This window comes from Hoplias malabaricus, chromosome X2 (assembly GCF_029633855.1).
Source record: "Hoplias malabaricus isolate fHopMal1 chromosome X2, fHopMal1.hap1, whole genome shotgun sequence".
Classification (NCBI taxonomy): Eukaryota; Metazoa; Chordata; class Actinopteri; order Characiformes; family Erythrinidae; genus Hoplias; species Hoplias malabaricus.
Genome location: NC_089819.1, coordinates 5,457,501 through 5,477,214, shown reverse-complemented (window position 1 = coordinate 5,477,214; position 19,714 = coordinate 5,457,501). Strand labels below are relative to the sequence as shown.

The 19,714-nt window shown below is 39.8% G+C and overlaps 1 protein-coding gene across 9 annotated transcripts in view; it reads left to right on the top strand.

The window, feature by feature from the left end:
- LOC136676432 (splicing regulator ARVCF-like) overlaps positions 1-19,714 on the top strand; it is a 292,709-nt gene that overhangs the window by 110,505 nt on the left and 162,490 nt on the right. For 8 of the 9 annotated variants that reach the window (XM_066653446.1, XM_066653445.1, XM_066653444.1 and 5 more), the window contains 2 exons: positions 8,608-8,695; positions 11,351-11,560. The exons of the other annotated variant lie outside the window; for it this stretch is intronic. In XM_066653446.1, coding sequence (XP_066509543.1) covers positions 11,381-11,560 — 180 coding nt within the window. In that variant the 5' untranslated portion in view covers positions 8,608-8,695; positions 11,351-11,380. The remainder of the gene's footprint in view (positions 1-8,607; positions 8,696-11,350; positions 11,561-19,714) is intronic. 9 annotated transcript variants of the gene reach the window in all.

Genomic DNA, 19,714 nt, shown 5'->3' with positions numbered 1-19,714 from the left:
AATGTTGAGAATCTCTGAGCCCAAGTTCAAGACACTCGTAAGAACCCTGAGTTGTGTGGGTGTGTGTTTGTGTTTGTGTGTGTGTGTGTGTGTGTGTGTGTGTGTGTTTGTACATGTGTGACAGCTACTGTCTGAAAGCTCCCAGTACTTCAAAGTGAAATCGAAAGGGAGGGGAGCAAAAAATGCCAAATGGTAAACAATGCTTTTCTTTTTTTATATTATTCTCTCTCTCTCTCTCTCTCTCTCTCTCTCATATATTCAGGCCTTGCCTTTAATGTTCCACAGAGAGAGGAAAGGAAAGCCTTTGAATCCCAAAGTGAAGCCAGGATCCACTGCACAGGGGTGCCATAACGTTTGAACATAACTGTATGATCAGTATTGAATCGTGTATTTAAAAATGTGTAATTGTTTTGCCATATTTCCAGCTTGTTCCCATTTTAGCCTGATTTATACTTTTGTGTTTTTTGTTCTCCCCAAATAATTGTTTTTCAAAACAAATTACGATTAGGTGAATGTATGACTCTAAGATAATTGAACAGTCACAGTTTTGTAAACATATGTTAAAGATTTAAAAAGTGAAGTAATCCCAGATGAGCACTTTCCTTTGCGATGATTAATAGACTCCTGCAGGGATTCGGACTGTTCTCTTATTTGTGGGATGTAGTTTTGGAGGCACTGGGGCTTGGATAAACTGCTGTCTTGATTGTTATCAATCAGGTTATTGCATCACTGGAGCGCACTGTTTGCAGACTTAGTGATTACCTTTTTTTCTTTTTTAAGAAGCTGGTAAACCTAGCATTTAACAACACACATCCACAGCGTAGCAGATAAATCCATTATTGTGATTCAAGTGTGCAACGGCAATTTAAACAACTAGATGCCTCAACTAGGAGCCTCCTCAGATACCTTTTCATCAACGACAAGGGTGTTGTATTAATTCTGAGGAAGACTTATGTCTGCATCAGTATAGGTGGTTGTGTAATATGATTCTAAAACTGAACACAATCCAAAGGGAGTGGGAGGTGATGGCTTTGTTTTAATTAGTTTTAGCAAGTGAAATAAGCATTTGATAAAAAAAAAATCAAATATGTAAATTGAATAGTTTCTGGCTGAGTTGAATTGTGCTCGTAAGTAATTGGCCATTGCAGCCCACCCTCTGATTTAATAAATGACCCCAAGCTCTCTGTGTGATGTACCACTCTTTAATTTGGAAAATGTGTGGTTCTCCTCGTTTCTGAAGGGTTTTTGGTAAAATATCTGCTGACCTCTGAAGTGCCCCTTGTGCTGGAACAGGAGTGTGTTAAATTATTGAAAATCACCCAGAGTGCTTTTCAGCTCTGAGAGGCGTGACCCTCCACAGAGGCACGCTGCAGCCTTTCAGCTCGTTTAATCTCCCCCAGTGTGAAGCATAGCACTACTGCTTAATGTGTGTCATTTACACATTGATAGAGCTAGAGATTTGTGTTTGTGTGTGTGTGTGTGTGTGTGTGTGTGTGTGTGCGTTTTCTACCAATTCAGGACAAAAATAATCCATCAGTCAAAACAATAAACAGAATTGCCATAGTACTCTCATCCAAGTGTGAGTCCAGTGATATGTTATTTGTAGTTTGCTTAGTGTGACTGGGGAAATTGTCAAACAAAAGAAAAACACACACACGTGTGTGTGTGTGTGTGTGTGTGTGTGTGTGTGTGTGCGCTTGCGCTCAGGTGTGCTACACGTTGCCTGATTAAGACAGTGGCAGGTGTTGTCATGCTGTGGCTAGACATTTCTTTCCGACTGGTCTCGGATCAGCCTTTCTTTACTCCAGTCCTAGTCATAGCTTCTTTAAATACCTTCGTACTGATTTGAGACCAAAGCAAGCAACCTCCTCGCACCAATCCCCTGCGGACCCCTACAGACACAGACGGCGGACTCAGGTGGAGGCTGTCAGGGATTGATTATGCCCCTCCAAGAGGAAATGGAGGGTGAAGGCGGTGATCATTTTGAATAGGGAGTGTCTGGGCTAATGAAATGGGACCAGGCTTTAATTGGGGTACGTCTCAATTGCCAGTTCTGTGTCCTAGTTCCTGTCCCACCTCGCACCCCCGGCCTTTTGTTGTGTGTAATGATTATCTGTTTTCTCGCTGGCCTGCTGCACCTTGGCGTTCTGACTGTGTGCTTCGTAACCCAATGATTTCCATTTTCTAATGGTGGTGTCTTCACCAAAAATGGGATTGACACAGTTTCATGGTTTGCTCAAATGTAGTCGATCGACCGAGTAAAATGTCTTCTAATACGCAGTTATTTTTAGTTTCACAGTTATTGCAGTTGCCAAGCATTAGCGAGGATGGGTATTTTGGAGGTAATAATGCACTTGAGTGCTTGTAGGACATGATCTGAGAACTTTGTATCCATTGAAGACTGCTCATGAATGCTAAATCATAGAAAAGGAAGACTTACATTTATGATAAAACTAATATTAGTATTAGCGCTATTAATGTGAAGAGAAGCCTACCAGACAAGTTTGTTAACTTTAGTTATTTTGTGCCATACATCTCAGCAAAACAAACTGTTCTCATTAGAAGTTCTGAATCTTTTAAGGTGGAATGGCACGTTTCACTATGTTCACCGTTTGAATTACCACAGAAACTCATTCATAACCCGAGCTGTTTTGTTTTGTAGCACTTTCAGAGTATATCTTCTTTCATGCAATTAGAGGTCTCAACAAACTTAACTCTACAAGTTTTCACATCCAGTTCTTCAAGTGCTCGAGTTCTGCAACATGATGTTGGATAATAAGTTCTGGATCACAACCACCACTCCAAATCCTAAAAGATTTGAACATTGCACTGTCTCTCCAGAGAATGGAGTACCACTGCTCCACAATCCAATGCTGGAGAGCTTTATATCTTTAATATCTGTGTCCACAGTGAGTGCACTTTAATGAAATTGAAATCACTAATTAAAAGTGGACTCTGCAAATGTTTGGACATCATTACGTTGTAAGATCTGAGAAACAACCTAAGCTCTTACTCAAACAAGTCTCGGCTGATCCACTACATTTAAGGGATACGGAGAAAATGAGGAGCAACCTCCAGCTTCAGCTAAGAGAAACAGAAGCAGGTTATTCCCAAACATGCTGCTTATTCTTTCCCAGCCTGATCTGTCTTTCAGCTCCCAGGGATCTGCTCACCAACTCTCAGATTTCTCTCAGATTGAACCCAGAGTGAGGTTAACTTCCCTGTTGTCCAGTCGCTCTGTGTAAAGGATCCCCAAGGCTAACCTCTCGGCCCGTTGAGGATTTATCAGGCTGAGTTTACCCGCTGCAGCTTTGAAGTCCCTGTTTCGTTTCATCTCTCAGAACCTTGCTTTAAGTATGTGTCCTGTTTGTACATTTATCACTCGGCTATTTTTAGAGCAGGGTTTGTACAGAAACGCAGAGAATCTTCTGGAATGACTATTTTTCACTTTGTAGTGCAGTGTAGACCTACACATGGCCCCTAAGGGGGTTGTAACATCTGTAAACAAGACTACCCTCCTTTTAGATGAGTTAGTTAATCTGTTTCCATCCAGAGTGCAAGCAAAACTCTTATACAGTTTTAAACAGAGCTGAAATAAACTATTTGTTCAGTGGGAAGCTACACCATGTGCTCATAAGTTATAATTAATGAATTCATTAAGTAGTATCAGATGAGAGGCAGCGCTGTTATACTAAATACCAGCATAGCTATGATTAGCTCATAGATAGCCCAGAAGAAGTAGCCACACATACTGAACTGATATTCAGTAACAGCATGACCTCCAGTGTGACATTGCTTTTACACAGTTCTACAAGTGCCATTTATTAGCAGCAATAAGCAAAAACAAATTATGATTTTTTTGTTTATTAAATAATTTGCACACAGTACAACAGAAATACTGATTAATTTTGAAGGAAATCTTCAACTAAACTGGCCATTGAAGGTACCAGAAAATGAATGGTGGACAACGAACGGCAATAGAATCGAGCTGAAGGTGATATGAACACAGCTACAGTTTGGCCTCTGCTCCCCTAGAGCCACACTTTCAGCTGTTTGCTGCCAGTGGCTTTAGGGCAGGCCTGTGGATCTTCAGAAACACTTTTCAGAAGTACTGCTCTATTTTGAACCTCATCCAGAATCCCAAGCCCCGATAAGTGTAGTAGGTGACAGCGATGAGCCTTTCATTCTCCACTTTATCGCACCCTTAACATTCTATTTTTAATTAAAGAAACATGTTTTAGTGCTTTTCCAGTGCATGGTACCTATTCTACTTGGCTCTACTTGCTATTTTGGTAGTTGGGACCTGGTCAGTTTTTTATTACAATGGCAGAACTCCATCCTCAACTGGAGCTGCAGGGTTTGGAATCCACAACAATGGCGACAGTGACATTTAAGCCTTTTGTACTTTTCGTATATATGCATATTGTATTGTGTTATGGTACTGAACACAGTGTAGCTGCGCATGAGTTCAGACAAATCAGTAAAGTTTTTTCATTCCTTCTTGAACTGTCCAACTCACTCTGGATTCGTTCTGAGTCAGATAAAAACAGATGTGTTCTCTACTGTAATTTGGAGGTCTTACAAACAGCTAGTTTGTGCTGGATGTCTGCATTTCATTGTGATTGACAAGTCTCTCTGGCCAGTCAGTGCTCTGAATGGTTTAAATGTCACCTTTAGTTTCTACTCATTTGGATCACTTGGAATCATGAGTAAAGGATCTGGTCCCAGGAACCGAATTGACCTAATGGAAACGCAAAACACAGAGTAGGGTCGAGTCAAGTGGAGTAGGATACCGTCCAGTGGAAAAGTACCATTTGAGAAAGCATATCACTTCATTTTCAGGTGTCATGTTGCCTGTCATCTTCTCATACACTACACTAATGCTACTACATTCACACAGCAGGTAAAAGTGGCCCAAATTTAATATTCTAACCATATCTGCCCTCTTTTTTTTTTCTTGAGGGCTGTTCAGACTTTCTTTTTATTATGGCCTGTATTTGACAGTGCTCTAAAGTGATCATGCTCCTAAACTGACCCAGATGTGCTATAGAACAGTGCTTCACACATTCAGACTAGAGATAAAGGTCTGTACGTTCTGTCCTAAGCATTTTCTTTTAGAAATGAATATCCTTATGACACAGCAGTCTTTCATGATTTTGATGAAAGATTATCATATGCCCATCACAGAATACACCATAAGACCCAGAGTCCAATAATAATGTGTGCTGCTGTTGCTTTGTACATGCTCAGCACATGTAGCAGAACGTACATAGGTTTTTCGATTGGATGTGAAATCGTATACAGGTGTTTACATGACTATTACTCTTCTAGTTAACAGACTATTTAAAGGATTACCCACCTCGTCCAAACGGATAGAAAATGTAATCGGAATGACCACAATCAGAATACTCTTTTCCAATTGAGGTGTGTACATGGACTTATTCTATTTCGATTGCGCTATTAGTCGGATTATTAATGCGTTATATATTTGTAAATCATTTGTTTTAATGTAAAAAAAGAAGCCATAGTTCATAATTGTAATCAAAAATACTTTGTATATAATTTGGAAGATATGTTCTCACAGTTTGTCTGCTCTCTAGTCTGTTTGCATGTTTCTGTCGGTCTGTTTTCCCCTCAAACACACTGTTCCACCTTTCCCCCCACAGTCATAGATCTCCCCTTTGATAGAACATTAAAATATGATTTGATTGCAAAAGAAAAAAAGAGATATGGAAACTGTCTGTTTTCCCTGCCATGTGCTCTCTCAGCACACGGCTCTGTCTGTTATTGTCCATGTGTCCGCCCTGGTCCCGCCTTTGTTCCGCCTCCTTGTCCGTACTCCTCATTATCTGTTTCAGGTGCGTCTCGTCTGTAAGATGTATTTAAGTTCCCTTGTGTCATTTCCTTGGATCGGTCATTTGTTTCGTTCCTATTCATGTCGTTTTGTTTCCTATTCCTAGTCATGTTGGCGTTCTAATTCCTAGTCAGTTGTTCCTTGTTTTCGTTTCCTCGTTTCATGTTGTTGTTTCGAGTCCTTTCATTTATCAGTCGTCGTGTTTGCCCTCAAGTATGTGTGTGTTGGTTTTGTTATTTTGTTTAAATAAACGTCTGTGTTGTAGCGTGTGCGTCCGCTGCCGTCAGTCCGCCCTTCGCGTTTCCTGACAGAACGTTCAACTAGGAGAACACAAGGGCCAATAAGTTTTATTTTCATAAATGTGTGATAGAAACCTAGATTTAATAAATTCAAGTTTATTTCCCAGTTATTTTTAAAAATGTAAATGCTTTGACCGGTCTGTTTTTATTCCATATATACCTCTGATTAAAAGGAATACATTTTGGACCGAGGTAATTTCATCATTTTTTAGAGTCATCAGCCATTTTCTCACCATTCAGAGGGAAATTATGAGAAATGTCTAGATGGATTGATGTAAAAGTTGCAACAATTTTAATCTGTTTGTTCTGACAGAGCCACAAATCAGCTATGGATTAGATTTCAATGGCCCACATTTGGAACTGAAGAAATCAGATTCAATGAATTTGTGCATTCAGTGCATACAGTATGTGTCACATCTGTAGAAAAAGATCATTTTGGGGCTGCTTTTGTCTTCTAGGCATTTGAATGTATCCTAATGTCCAAACATTTGCAGACACATAAGGTGCCACCACCGTTGGTGCAGACGTTCAGCTGTGGATCCTCACTGTGCACAATATCCATGCAAAAGCATGCAATAAAATGGGATGCTCTGGAGCAGCTGCACATGAGTCTAAACTCTCTTTTTCCAATGACATGTGTTGGCTCATTGTCTTAAAATCAACAATAACAGGTGATAATGGAACTATGGTATAAACCCAATAATACCCAATAATACACGCCTTTCCTGAAGAGCAGAGGGAATCCCTAATACATTTTGGTTTCATATGAAATGTCTGAAGAACAGCTGTCTAAAACTTTCTCTATGGAGTGTTTTGAGAATGATGATTCATATTCACAGTTGCATTTCCTGGTTGTGATAAGGAATCCATGCGTCCCCATGAAAGGGAAAGACAAATCACTCTTCATAATAGTCCCACCTGACCAGCTGAAGACTTCAGAGACCACACCACCTGTCTGTCGTTTGTGTGTTTTGTTTTTCTTCCACCGAACCGAGCCATTTTTCAAAGTGTTTTTGAAATTTTTATCCTCTTTATAAACTGAAAAACGCCAGAGCTGCTGGCGTTTTAACCAATGCATTTCCATGTAATGTTGTCGGGAAGTTGTCTTATGTAACGCTGTGTAATAAGTAAACAGACACTCAGGTGGGCTTATAATCCTTCTTTTTTATTTTCGGTGGGGGGGGGGGTGCCATTTACTCTCTATTGATACTAGTGCTTTAGGTCTTAAAATACTTGCCTGAACTTGACTACACTTACTACCACACTGTTCATATTGTGAATTGTGGCTAGACTTGATAACATTTAGATTGGTAACTATTTATTTATTTATTTATTATTTTGACCGACTACGGTCCAGTTCAGTCTTAATTTCTTGGACTGAGATCAAAGTTGAGTGGATTTTTGTTGTGCTAGAATAATTGGGCTACAGTCTGATTCAGGATACTTTTATGAAAGTATAGTCAAGTTTAGACACACTGTAATTAGGCTACACTATTAAAAATGATGATTTTACAAGGATTCTTTACTAAAGGAAGTGGTTGTATATAAGACTTTGAACACTTAAAGATCCCTTTTCATGGTTAAAGGGTTCTTTGCATCATGAAAGGCTTCTTCTGATTAATGGAGTATATTGCTATACGTATTCTATATAGCATCTTTTTGAGAAGGGGTTCTAAATGGCACCAAAAAGTGTTCTTCTATTGTTACAATGTCAAGTTTTTGTTACAGCAGAAGAACCATTTTTGGTGCCTTAAAGATAAGCCATCAATAGCACATATGTCATCAATCTGAATAACCCTTTCATAACGAAATAGGCTCATCATCTTTAATAAAGAACCCTTGTAGAGTGTACAGTGAGTTTTTTTTCTGCATATTGTTTATTTATTTTGTAGGCTGGTTGATTTAGTTCTGTTAGGCTAGTTGAGTCTGGACCTTGGTTTGGTTTAGACTTTCAGGCTTGGTTAAAGCTCTGCTCTAGAAAGCTGCTCTCCAGTGCTGTTTCATAGCAAGAGCCATGTTAGAGCACTGCTCCAGATGAATAAATGATCAGCCAGAAACAAACATCAAAGCCTGTGTACCATGCCATGCTTCAAAAGGAATATGGGCCCCTACATTTGCTGCTACTGGGAATAGCCCGTGCCGTTGTGTTGACCTACCGCTCCGGTGGGAGCAAATGGTGCTAATCCATTAACTTCCACCTGTCCTGATATCTCTGTCTCTAACACTTGCTTCTCCTTTCTTACCTCTCCTCTCTTTCTCTGTATAGCAGGCTGGATTGGACAGCTTCAGACGAGAAGCTCGGACTGCCTGACTGTCTCCTTTTTCAAACTATTCTTTGCGATCTTATCTTTTCAATTTCTTGGTTGGAATCTGTCGTGAAGTGCGAGTTCTTTCTTGTGATTAACATTTCTTCTCTCCATCTCTCTCTCTCCTGTTTTCGCTTTCTCCCCGCAGCTCTCTCTTCCCCACTGGGCATCTCTCTTTGCTGCCTGTCTGTAGCAGGGAATGTGCTTTCTCTAACTCCTGCTCCACTGCCTACTAGGTGTGTATAAAAGTGAACTTTGCGTGAACCATAACTCGAGTCTGAACGCTCAGATTTCTTTTTTTTTTTTCTTTTAAACTCATGATCTCTTTGAAACTGTCATTCCCATCTTTTTCTCACTGCCGGGCATGAGGAGATGTCTGTGGAGAGCGGTGCCCAGTGCTTAGCATGGCCAATATATATGGCATGTCCATCCTGTGCAGTGTTCAAGTGCTGTGTCCCTTTGGTTTGCACTGAGTAAATATACGCAAGTACTTTCAGGTATGTGAATGGCTGCTGTGTGTTTGCTTAAAGGAATATATTGAGGAAAATGTATATATTTTTTTGCTTCCACTCTGAATGAATCCAATCAGCCTTGATATGTGGTGGTCAAAGTTCACCTTTAGATTTGCACTGGATAAAGCTACACTGTAAATCTGATGACAGTTGCCTTAAAATATTTAAGTTCATAAACTCAAATGTCAGACGTATGCATACGCATTTACTTTAAGTGTTTACAACTTCGTTTAATGCCTAATACAACTCAAAAAATACCAGAATTTAACTATAAATTCAGTGGACACATTTAACCATACATTCATTCATTGTCTGTAACACCCACACATATGGACACTCCTGTACGGCCAGTCCACCTACCAGCATTAGGTTTTTGTACTGTGTGGGAACACACCAAACTCCTCGGGGAAGTGACCCAATGTGTGTCTCGAACCCACGACCCTAGGACTCGGGATCTATGTGACAGCCATCTTGGTTGAAAATTGCTGCACTGGTCTCTGCTAAAATCAACATCTTACAGTTTCACAAACTCAAAAAGAAGAAATTGTTGAAAATAACTTAATTGTTTAACTCATTTTGAATATATTTTAAGTTAGAATCACTCAATCCAGGAATGGCTGAAGGTTCAGCTTGCCAGACTTTTCAGGGTCTTGTAGACAGGTGCCCAATGTTGTGTGGTGAAAATCGGTTTATTAACCTTGTACAAAGTCTGTTAAAATGATATCTATTTTTTATTTATTTGGACATTTGAAATTATTTTTATTGTAACTTTTTCTCTACTTGTAGTTCCAGGGCTAGAGCTAATTAGCTCCAGAGTAATACACACTTTTACACCAGGCTGTTCCACTGTAGTGAGCCACACTGACGTAAACTGGAATTTCAAAGCAGAGCAGTGTCTGTTATCTGTTCCATGCATTCCATGACTAACTGTAAGAGGACATAAATAGAAGGCCTATGTTTTGCAAAGGTAGCTTTACAGTTAGGAGCAGAGAGGGCCAATAGACTTCTTTGCAAACTTTCTCTCTCCAAGCAGGAAACAATAGACTATCATGCCCAGCTTGCCCACACACTTCTTATTGGGTCGTGATCCCATTTCCCAACCATCTGCCACAAGATATTTTATATAACATTTAGACTTGTAAAAGATGGTAGGTACAAATTCAGCCATATCAGAAAATAGTAGGGACATGTGTTGTGCATAAAATGCCCTGTGATGAAACAGTAGTGTAACTACTGAGGACAAGTTCATTGTTTCAGATAAAACATACAGAATTGTTAATTATTAATAGACATTTGCAGTAGTACAGCTTATGCAAATAAAAATACGTATTAACTTGTTTTTTAACTCATGTAAATGACCAATGTATTACTATAACTTCAATATTATTAGGTGTACAAATAAGTTTGAATTCCAAATTCAAACATTCTACTGGTCTGGTTTGTCATTTTATGCTAACTGTTGTTCATAAAAAAAAAGACAATTATCATTTTATATAATAAAAAAAAAAAGTATAATAAAAATTACATTCGTCATGAGTTCTATCAACAACAAAAAAAATACACGTTCATTGATTTGTTCTGTTCTTGTGAAAATATTGTATACAGATGTATGCGTGAGTATAAGTTTAGATGATTTAAAAGAGTGAATGTTTTGTTTCAATGTTAGAAATCATGAAAGTAGCGTATTACGCCATTTATGCTAAATCATTTTGACATCGTTTTTAACTAAAATGACAATTGTTATTCTTAATACTATGCACAAATAATCAAAAACTGACTGAAGTGTGGGAGAATGTTTGAATTACAATTGTGTGTTACACAAAACACTTTAAAATGTACAGTGGGTACCCATTACATACCTGTATTGGTTTGATTCTTGGCTGGAACTTAAACTAACATCTAGGTGTGGTGTGGTAACTGACACTGTTGCACAAAACACAACAGAATAGAGTTTAAATCCCAAGCTGGGAAGGAACAACCAGCGAGATGTTTTGGGGGTTTTGTTTTGTCACAATGCTCGGCATGAAGAGCTAAATGTAAATCACTCCAGTGCAGAACTAAAGAAGGAATCTCCAGACATCAGGAAAAACTTGGCTGATTGACTACATTGGGTAGAAATGTAGTTGGATTTGGTGAACAGTTCTCAGCAGAAATGTTGCGTCTGGTTGTTTGTGTTGTGTTGACGTTCAGCAAAGTGTACCATATGCCATGCGTTTCTTTTTGCTTTATTGCAAGGGTATGTAAAGCATGACCTTTTGTCAGCAGATGATTCAAGTGGCCTGTGTTGGTTTCCTTGTTAGTTTTGCTTGGCCCTAAGCAGTTGTGTCTGTTGACCCAGCTCCCTGTGTGTATTCCCCTCCAATCCCATTCTGTAAGCAGCATACCAAGTTGAAGTGAGGGGGCGTGGCCATGGAGGAGTACGAAGTGCGTTCAGCCGCCAGCATCATGGCCTCGGTCAAAGAGCAGGAGGCTCGTTTTGAGCGCCTGACTCGGGCCCTGGAGGAGGAGAGACGCAATGTGTCCTTGCAGCTGGAGCGTGCCAACCTACCTTGTGGTGACCGGCTGCCATGGCAACAGGTGGTGATGCAGGTAAGTGGGGTCAATCATCAAGTGACCCTTTGTATCCCACCATTAACGCCTTGTTAGTGTTTCCATCTGTTCCTTGTTGATGTTCATGTCTGTGTAGGGCATGGAATCAACTCACTACATGCCATTTGGTGGTAGAATGAATGGTGGTTAATAGTAGTCAGGTGTTTTAAATGCAGACTTTATTAATCTACGGCTGTGCTGCTTGATTTTGCAAACCTGCTCTGTAGCCTCTCATTATCCTCAACCTACTCCAATGGTGCCATTTGTTCATTGTCTATATAGATGTGTCCAAATATGATATGTTGCTACACTATTTCGATAAAAGGACATCCTAAGCATCTATTACAGCTTCGACTCTTCTGGGAAAGTTTTCTACAATATTTTTTGTTGTCTGAGTGTGTAATTTTACATGGTCTGCCACTTTGTAGCTGAGTTGCTGTGGTTCCTAAATGCTTTCTCTTTTCAATTATATTAGTCACTATTGATTTGTGGAATATCTAGAAAAGACAAAATGTAATAAATTGACTTGTTATAACAGAGGCATCTTATTAGAGTATTATGCTTATTCAATGAGCTCTTTAGAAGGACACATTCTTTCACAAATGAAAAGACAGACTTAATTGCTAAGTACTTGATTTAATACACATGGCAATGGGACTGAATGAAACACTGAATTCAGAGACTAGGAAGTTTAAGCTAATTGTTGTCCCAAAACCTCTACAGATGTATGTGCCTCTCCACAAGTACCATACCTGTGAGATTCCACTTTATATGGAATCTCACAGGTATGGCATATATTAATATATATATTGGCATATATTAATAAAGAGGTACCTTGTTTATGTAAACAGTTCATCAACAATAAAAATCCATGTTGTTATTTGAGTGTTTCTAGCCCTGGGTTGCACTGGGATTATTGGACAATGCTATTTCATTTCCTGGCTTTAGCCTACCTTACCTTTGTGTAACTGCTGTCAACCCTAGATGTATTATAATGCCTCAACACACCTGTGTCCCCCAGAGTTTGGTTTGCTGCACTCCTACATTATTCTCTACCTCACAGGCCTTGTCACATTTTCTCATATTTCTTGTTCTTTTGTTGACATTAATCAACAATGATGCACCATGAATGGCATTCCAGATTTCATTCCTCTTTTGAAGTCAGTGGAGGCTGCATTTCAGCAGTATGGTCATTATCAAGATCACTAATGGAATAATGGTAGAGGAAATTGAATTGGGATGTATGCTCAAGTTGCTGGTGTTTTTCCATGTATTTAGAATTTCTGTGTGTTTATAAATTGCATACAGTCACAGATGTGGCTAGTTAGCCTATGGATTACTCTCATATCTGGACAGCACTTATAGTCAGTGAGTTCATTCATGCATTCATTCATATATTCATTCATTCATCCATTAATTTATTTATTTATCTTCTATAACTGCATCATCCAGATCAGAAAACCGGTCTACAATAAGGTGCACCCATTGTGGACACAAATGTACAATGTACATACAAAAGCATGAAATGAAATGAGATTCTCCGGAGCAGCTGCACACAAGCCAACACAATCAAATAGTCTTTTGGGTGGGCAACAGTGCAATAAAAGCACTTAAACCCTATTGATAACCTTTATTTGCGAAGAAACATTTGATGAATGCATGTTTATCAACTTGTGGTCACATAGTGGACACCCAGCAGCTGTGTGCTTTTAACAAGCTGCCATCTCTTTCCCTTTATTGAAGCTAGATTTGCCAAATGTGATGCACAACCAATTTAAAACCAATAAATGAAAAATTGAATGACATGTTCATTTTCAATTCATTGGGAGTCGAGCTTTAATGATCCATACTTTTGCTCTCGTGTGCTAAGCACTTGATTTACGACACTGTGTTTAATGGGACAGGTCATGAATTAACACCCATCGCTCAGATGAGGCCTCTAAACACGACGGAACCCAGACGTCCAAGGGCCTTGGCATGTCGTGAGGTCAATTGGCTGGAACAGAGTGCCGGCCACTGCCAAGGCTCTGTTCCTCGCACCGCTACTTCCCGGTCACTGAGCATTAAACTGGGGGTGTAATAAACAGCAGTGCAATTTGGATGTGAAGGCTGAAGTGAGCTCCATTGGTTTAGTGGGTAGGACTCAGGAATTAATGATGGAAACTAAATTTGATAGACAGTCTTATCCATAGCAGCTTACTATTTTAATCATGTTACAGATATAGGTGAATGTGGTGTTAGGAATCTTGTCTAAGGGGTCTCACTGATTCAACATTTTGTCCAAGCTGGGATTTGAACTCTAGTCTGCCATGCGGATGACATTGATTTTTTCCAACCTGCTATACCAAACTACAGCCTGTGAAAAACTGTGAGCTGACCCTTTGATTACCCTTTGATTATTAGTTTGAGAACCGCAGTTTGAGAGTGTGTGATGCCCTGTGATGGACTGGTGCCCTGTTCAGGGTGAGCTCCTGCCTTAGCAGTATAAAGCCTTTACAAAATATGAGCGAGTGAGTGAATGAATAATTTCAGAAAGATACTTTTCAGCATCTATCATGATGGAAAACGAAATAAATGAACTAGAATACTTTTGTGAAAGAGATTCACAAGCAGTGTTATATTGACTCAAGGTCTCAGCGCAACTTGCTGTCTGGTTTTCTATTGGCTCACACTAATGAGGCTTGTGAATATGCAAAGTAAACGTCCCATTTGCTTGTGTGAATGGACATGTATAACCAGGCAGTTTTTTTGGGGAGTTGTTTTTCGCATAAATCAGCAAAAATAAGCAAAAACTCAGCCTTGAAGATGACTGCTACTGTATTTTTTGTAACTAAGCAACTAACTGCATAATCAAGTCCACTTGAGCTTCCTTAAAAACTCTACTCAGTTGGAGGAGGTTGCGATTTGCACGTCAATATGGGGGAATAATCACAGACGAATACGTATTGGAGCAGAAAGCTAACTGAAAATCCACACAGAGACTTCTTAAGACTGCTATAAACACATGGTAGTGGTCTGGCACACACTGAGGCATTGCTTGGCGCTGAATGATTCAGTGAATCTTGGATATTTTTTTTATTTTTGGCTTGACTGCTCTCCAGATTCCTTTGGGCTAAGTTAGAGCATGAATCAGTGAATCATTTAGTGAATCATTCAGCTGCTGGGAGGGAAGATGACTCACTCTTCCACTGGCTGAAGTGTTAGTGAATGGGAAGCTTTGCCAATTTCTCACTGACTGAATAGCGATCCACTTTTTGAATGAACCCAAACTCATTTGAGTGTATTTGAGTGTATGTGGGGTGTGTGTGTAGCAGTTTTAAAACATTAAACATTGCCATTGCTTATTGTCCCCTGCATGTCAATCAATTCTCTCTCTCTCTCTCTCACTCTCTGTCTCTCTCTCTCTCTCTCTGTTTATTATTTGTCATGTCTGCTGTATCTGCTTTGTTTGACTGATCCAGTTGGGGTTAGAGCAGCCCACTAAATCCCTCTCATATGAACCGGATCAGCGTGAAAGAAAGGGCACAGCTCTCACATCTCTCTGTCTTCCATCTCTCCTCTGGAGAACCATTGATTTCTGAGCCTCTATGACTCAGCCCAAGGCCCAGAAGGGCAGGAGAACACAGGCTGGTGAAGTGACCCTGACTGAGGCAAGTGTAACTGTCCTGTCAGACAGTCTCCCTGTGTGTTGTCGAGACAGAAGTAGAGCCTTGTTTTTGCTGGACAAACATTTATATATATATATATATATATATATATATATATATATATATATATATAAATAATATTTCATTTTTCTGTAAAAATGAGGAAACTTTTTTACACGGTTCAAAATAAATATTGCCTGGACCAATAAAAATGCTGCAAAAATGACTTACAACTCAATATCCTGTTGTAAACATTAAACGTTATGGAGGCTTCGTTTTTCTGCTGTAGTGTTACCATTGTGCAGATGATTTTGAAGGTTATAAAGGTTCCAGGAAAGGTGTCTGTGAAGGGAAGCTCCAAAATTTAAAACCTAACCATCCTCAGCTTGTGTTTACTACACATCTTTATTTAGAGTAGCTTAACATAAGCCCCTTTCGCACATACACGGTAACCCTGAAATGTTCTGGAGCTTACCTGGAGAGCTGTATGTGTGAGAGCAAACACATTCGTCCTGGACTTATCCCCATAGCCCCCTAGTAGACACTCCAGGTAAAGTCTGCAGTCAGCGCATGTGAGAACAGAGCTGCTCATGCTCCTGAGATTCTCCTTCACGTGGAGCCCAGGTGGTGTGCCACACCTTAAGGGTGCTATGACTCTGTCGCTGTTTGCTGCACTTGTGAAAGGACCACTCCAGGACATCTCGGGACCTGATACTCCAGAGCTTCTCCAGAGTTCATGCAATACAACATTAGGAGTCTTGCCTGTGTTAGTGCCTACATGTGGAAATGTGGGTCTTATCGACTCAGCTGGGGGTTCCCAAACTTCTGCTGCAGTGCCCCCCCTTGTGTAGATGAGAATATTTTCAAGACACCCTCCAACTCTGACACACGTGCACTTCTTTTGCTTCTAACCTCCACTGGAATTTATTATAAACATTTGAAATTATGGACAAAAACTTTATTGAAAATAAATACATAAAATGACAAATCACACCGACAGTGGAATTATTTATTACGTGACAGTCATTGTGTATCTCTTTGCTTTGCTGTACCCCACACCTCTTTCTAATAACGCTTAAGACACCAGTATTACAGAGACCAAGAAGCATAATATTGCTTACATCATCCCTCTTTCTCCATCAGTAATATTAGTGGTCACGGTGCATTGGCTCTTTAGTGCCAATGTTAGAAACATTCACAGTCAGAAGACTTTGTCAAGGATTTTGCAACTTTCTGTTAGATTCCTGGAGTCATATTTCCAGCTGTGTCATTTAACACACTCGCAAACAACAAACAAACCAACATAAGCCTATGAAAACTGAGATTAGGTTTTTCTCCGCCATCTAAATGTTTGTATAATGTGAAAAGCCTCCTATCTTTGGAAGAACAGTGGCTCCTTTGACTGTCCTCTCCAAGACGTATGGCCGTTTTCACCGCAGTGGTTTTCACACGTCCACTCCCCACAATGGACGCCCAGTCTGCCAAGCCTCACAGGACATGGCCTTTACAGAAGAACCCTGTGAGGCCCACAGCTTCGTAAATCACCTGCTTAACAATGACTCTTTCACCTCACACAGAATTACACATACTCTCTCTCTCTCTCTCCCTCTCTCACACACACATTACTTCCCCATGAGTCGTAGGGGATATATTCACCTTCAGTAAACGGGTGGACTCTTATTTTAGCCTGTTCTTATTTAGCTTCTATTCTTCTGCTATTCATTCATTTCTAGAAAAGATAGAATGAATGATTCTCCATCTTTTTCCCTTAGGAATCCCTCATCCCGCTGAAGGACACTCTGATTCCCAAAAGGGATGAGGAATGTTCTGTGTACACCAACAGGTCTGAATCATCACTTTGACTCAAAAGAGGGAGTTTGCAAAGTAGAAACAGCCATATTCAGGGAATATGTGACCACTTCTAATTACAACGAGTTAAAACCTCTGATAACCGACCAGGGAATCTGAATTATTCAATAGTCATGAATATTTAAAGAGCCGAATAGTAATTGAGTTCTTGATATGCAAATGACCTTCTCTATGGTGTGAGATGTTCCCATGTTGAAGAACCATGAGATCCAAATTCAGCTCTCCACCAGAGGGAAGTGTAAAGACTTGTTGTTCTGAGGTCCTTTCCATTCGTTTACCCCAAAGGACAAGGGACCCCAAAACGCTCTCTCCCACTGCTTAACCAACAAGGACCAAAACTGGCAGCTTCAGTGAGGAGAGAGAGACCTTCACCTTCCCCACTTAGTCGTATCACTTCATAGGGGTGGACTTAGCTAATGGGTAATAAAATGGAGAAGGAATGTAAGAATCAACTGTGGGACAATATTTCGTCCAAAGAGAATGATTTTGCGGAACTTTATGCCCAAGTCACATACCCGCCTTTTCCCCCTTTTGTCCCAGAGACAGAATCGTTCGCTCTGGCATGGGCTCCGTCTCTTATTCAGAAGCGGTCAGGGGCGGAAGACGAGACTCTTTTGTGCCCAAAGCTATTTATATTCAGTAGAAACTGTCCTTGTCCCCCAAATAAGTCCTGAGCCACTAATGCTTGTCCTGTCCCGTTCAATCCATTGCAGACCATTAACCTTTAAGTTACAGTTACCATGAATACAAAAGTATGTTGTGAGTTTTTATGCGTATTTAAGTATTTGTCACTCGTAGCTCAATGGACTTCATTGTAAGGTCACCACGCCCTATGCCCAACCTTGGGCTATGGAGGGGTGGATTTGTTTTCTGGAGTGATAGCGTTTTATACTATATCATGAGGATGGTGCCGGGCGTGGCGTTGAGTACAAATCAATATTACGATTCATTGTACATTTTACCACGATTTACAATTGACTTCTTTTTGGCCAATGTTTTCTTAATTATTGTCTAAAAACAACATCCAAACCAAATGTAAAAAAAACCCATTGAAATAATCGCTATAGAGAGAATGTTGATTTGTATTACTTTGTGATTAATTGCCCAGCCCAACATGGGGATGAGTTGGAGTGCTTGAATTGTATATGAGCCTGCCATCAAATCCTCACAGCAAAGTTTCTACATATAGTCTAAGGCCAAGAAGTGTAGAGGCTGGTAATGCTGTGAAATGACAGAGATAAACGCACTATTGACATTCATTCATTCATTCATTCTTCAGTAACCACTACACTTGGTCCTGATCCGGGTCGTAGTGGGTCTGGGACTTACTTTTAGCCAAGCATTTTTAAATACTTTACTGTTTTGCAGGTCGTATTTAATATTTTAATAAACAACAGCTTTATGTAAAATATGTTATGTTTAAAAAGTGATGGAAGAAATACGGCCATGTTTTTGTCTTAAAATACATACTGCATTAATATTACAATTTTAAGTTCAAAGTGTGCTTGTAAATCCAGACTGAATCGACTCCAAAAGTATCAACTCAGTGAACCACATGCCAATGTTAGATGTGAATAACACCTATGTTGTGCCCTATTCACTGTATAGGGGTTCTGACGTTTTGTAGTAGTGTCATAGTGGACAATTTTCAGTGCATTCAAACAGTCTCACCATCCACAGCAAAAAAAAAAAATAGTGTATGATCTATGTGCACTAGCAGATAGCAGGTTACCCATTGTTGTTTGGTTGTTTGTTTTTGTCCAAATCATTCACTACCCTCCTGATTTCAGTTCCCTATTATAGTGCACTGTATAGTGAATGATAGGGAATAGGGAGCCATTTCTGAGACGATTCTTTAGGAGTCCTTTCCTCTTTACTTGTTAAAAGAGACACAGTTCGACAAGATACATCTTTAGAACATTACTCTGAAACATTTGAACACATTCCACAGCACTATCTGGCCAGTGTTGTGTGACTGTGAGGAAGAAAGAATTTTTTGAATATAGACAAAAAAATGTTAAACCAAAATTCTCCTCACATTCTTACAATTCATTCTTTCTTCCCCAGAATCACTGGGGTGTGTCACTTTGTGTAGCACAAGTTCAGGGGGTGGTACAGACGTGTCTGAGCAGCCTCTGTGAACAGAGACAGAGCAGTGGGAAAAGGGAAACATGAAGTCTGGCTACAGCATACAGACGGAGCATGTTCCTGTTTTATTTCCTTCAGATTTTCTGTGTTCAGATCAGAGATAAGGGGTCATTCATCAATCGTTCACATTATTGTTTAGTTTTTATTCATTGATGGAAAGTACAAAAATATATTCTTCAGTTGATTATATTTATTTAGTTCTTGTCTAGTTTTTGTAGTGAAACATAGGTTATCAGTTTATATATTTTGTCATAGTTTGCCAAAATTGAAACACTGATTGATAGCATACATTTAAGAATGAATATTGGATGAGTGTGTGTCCACAGACATTTGGAGAATGTCTACTGTTACCTTTAGTTGGTGACACTATAGCTGTCTTCCACTAATTCCATGGGCTCTCTGTCCCTGCCTTCCCTCAACACGATGCTAGCCAGTACAGGCATGTGCTTTGATAACAGAACCAGGCAGTGGGGGTCCCCCTGTGGTGTGT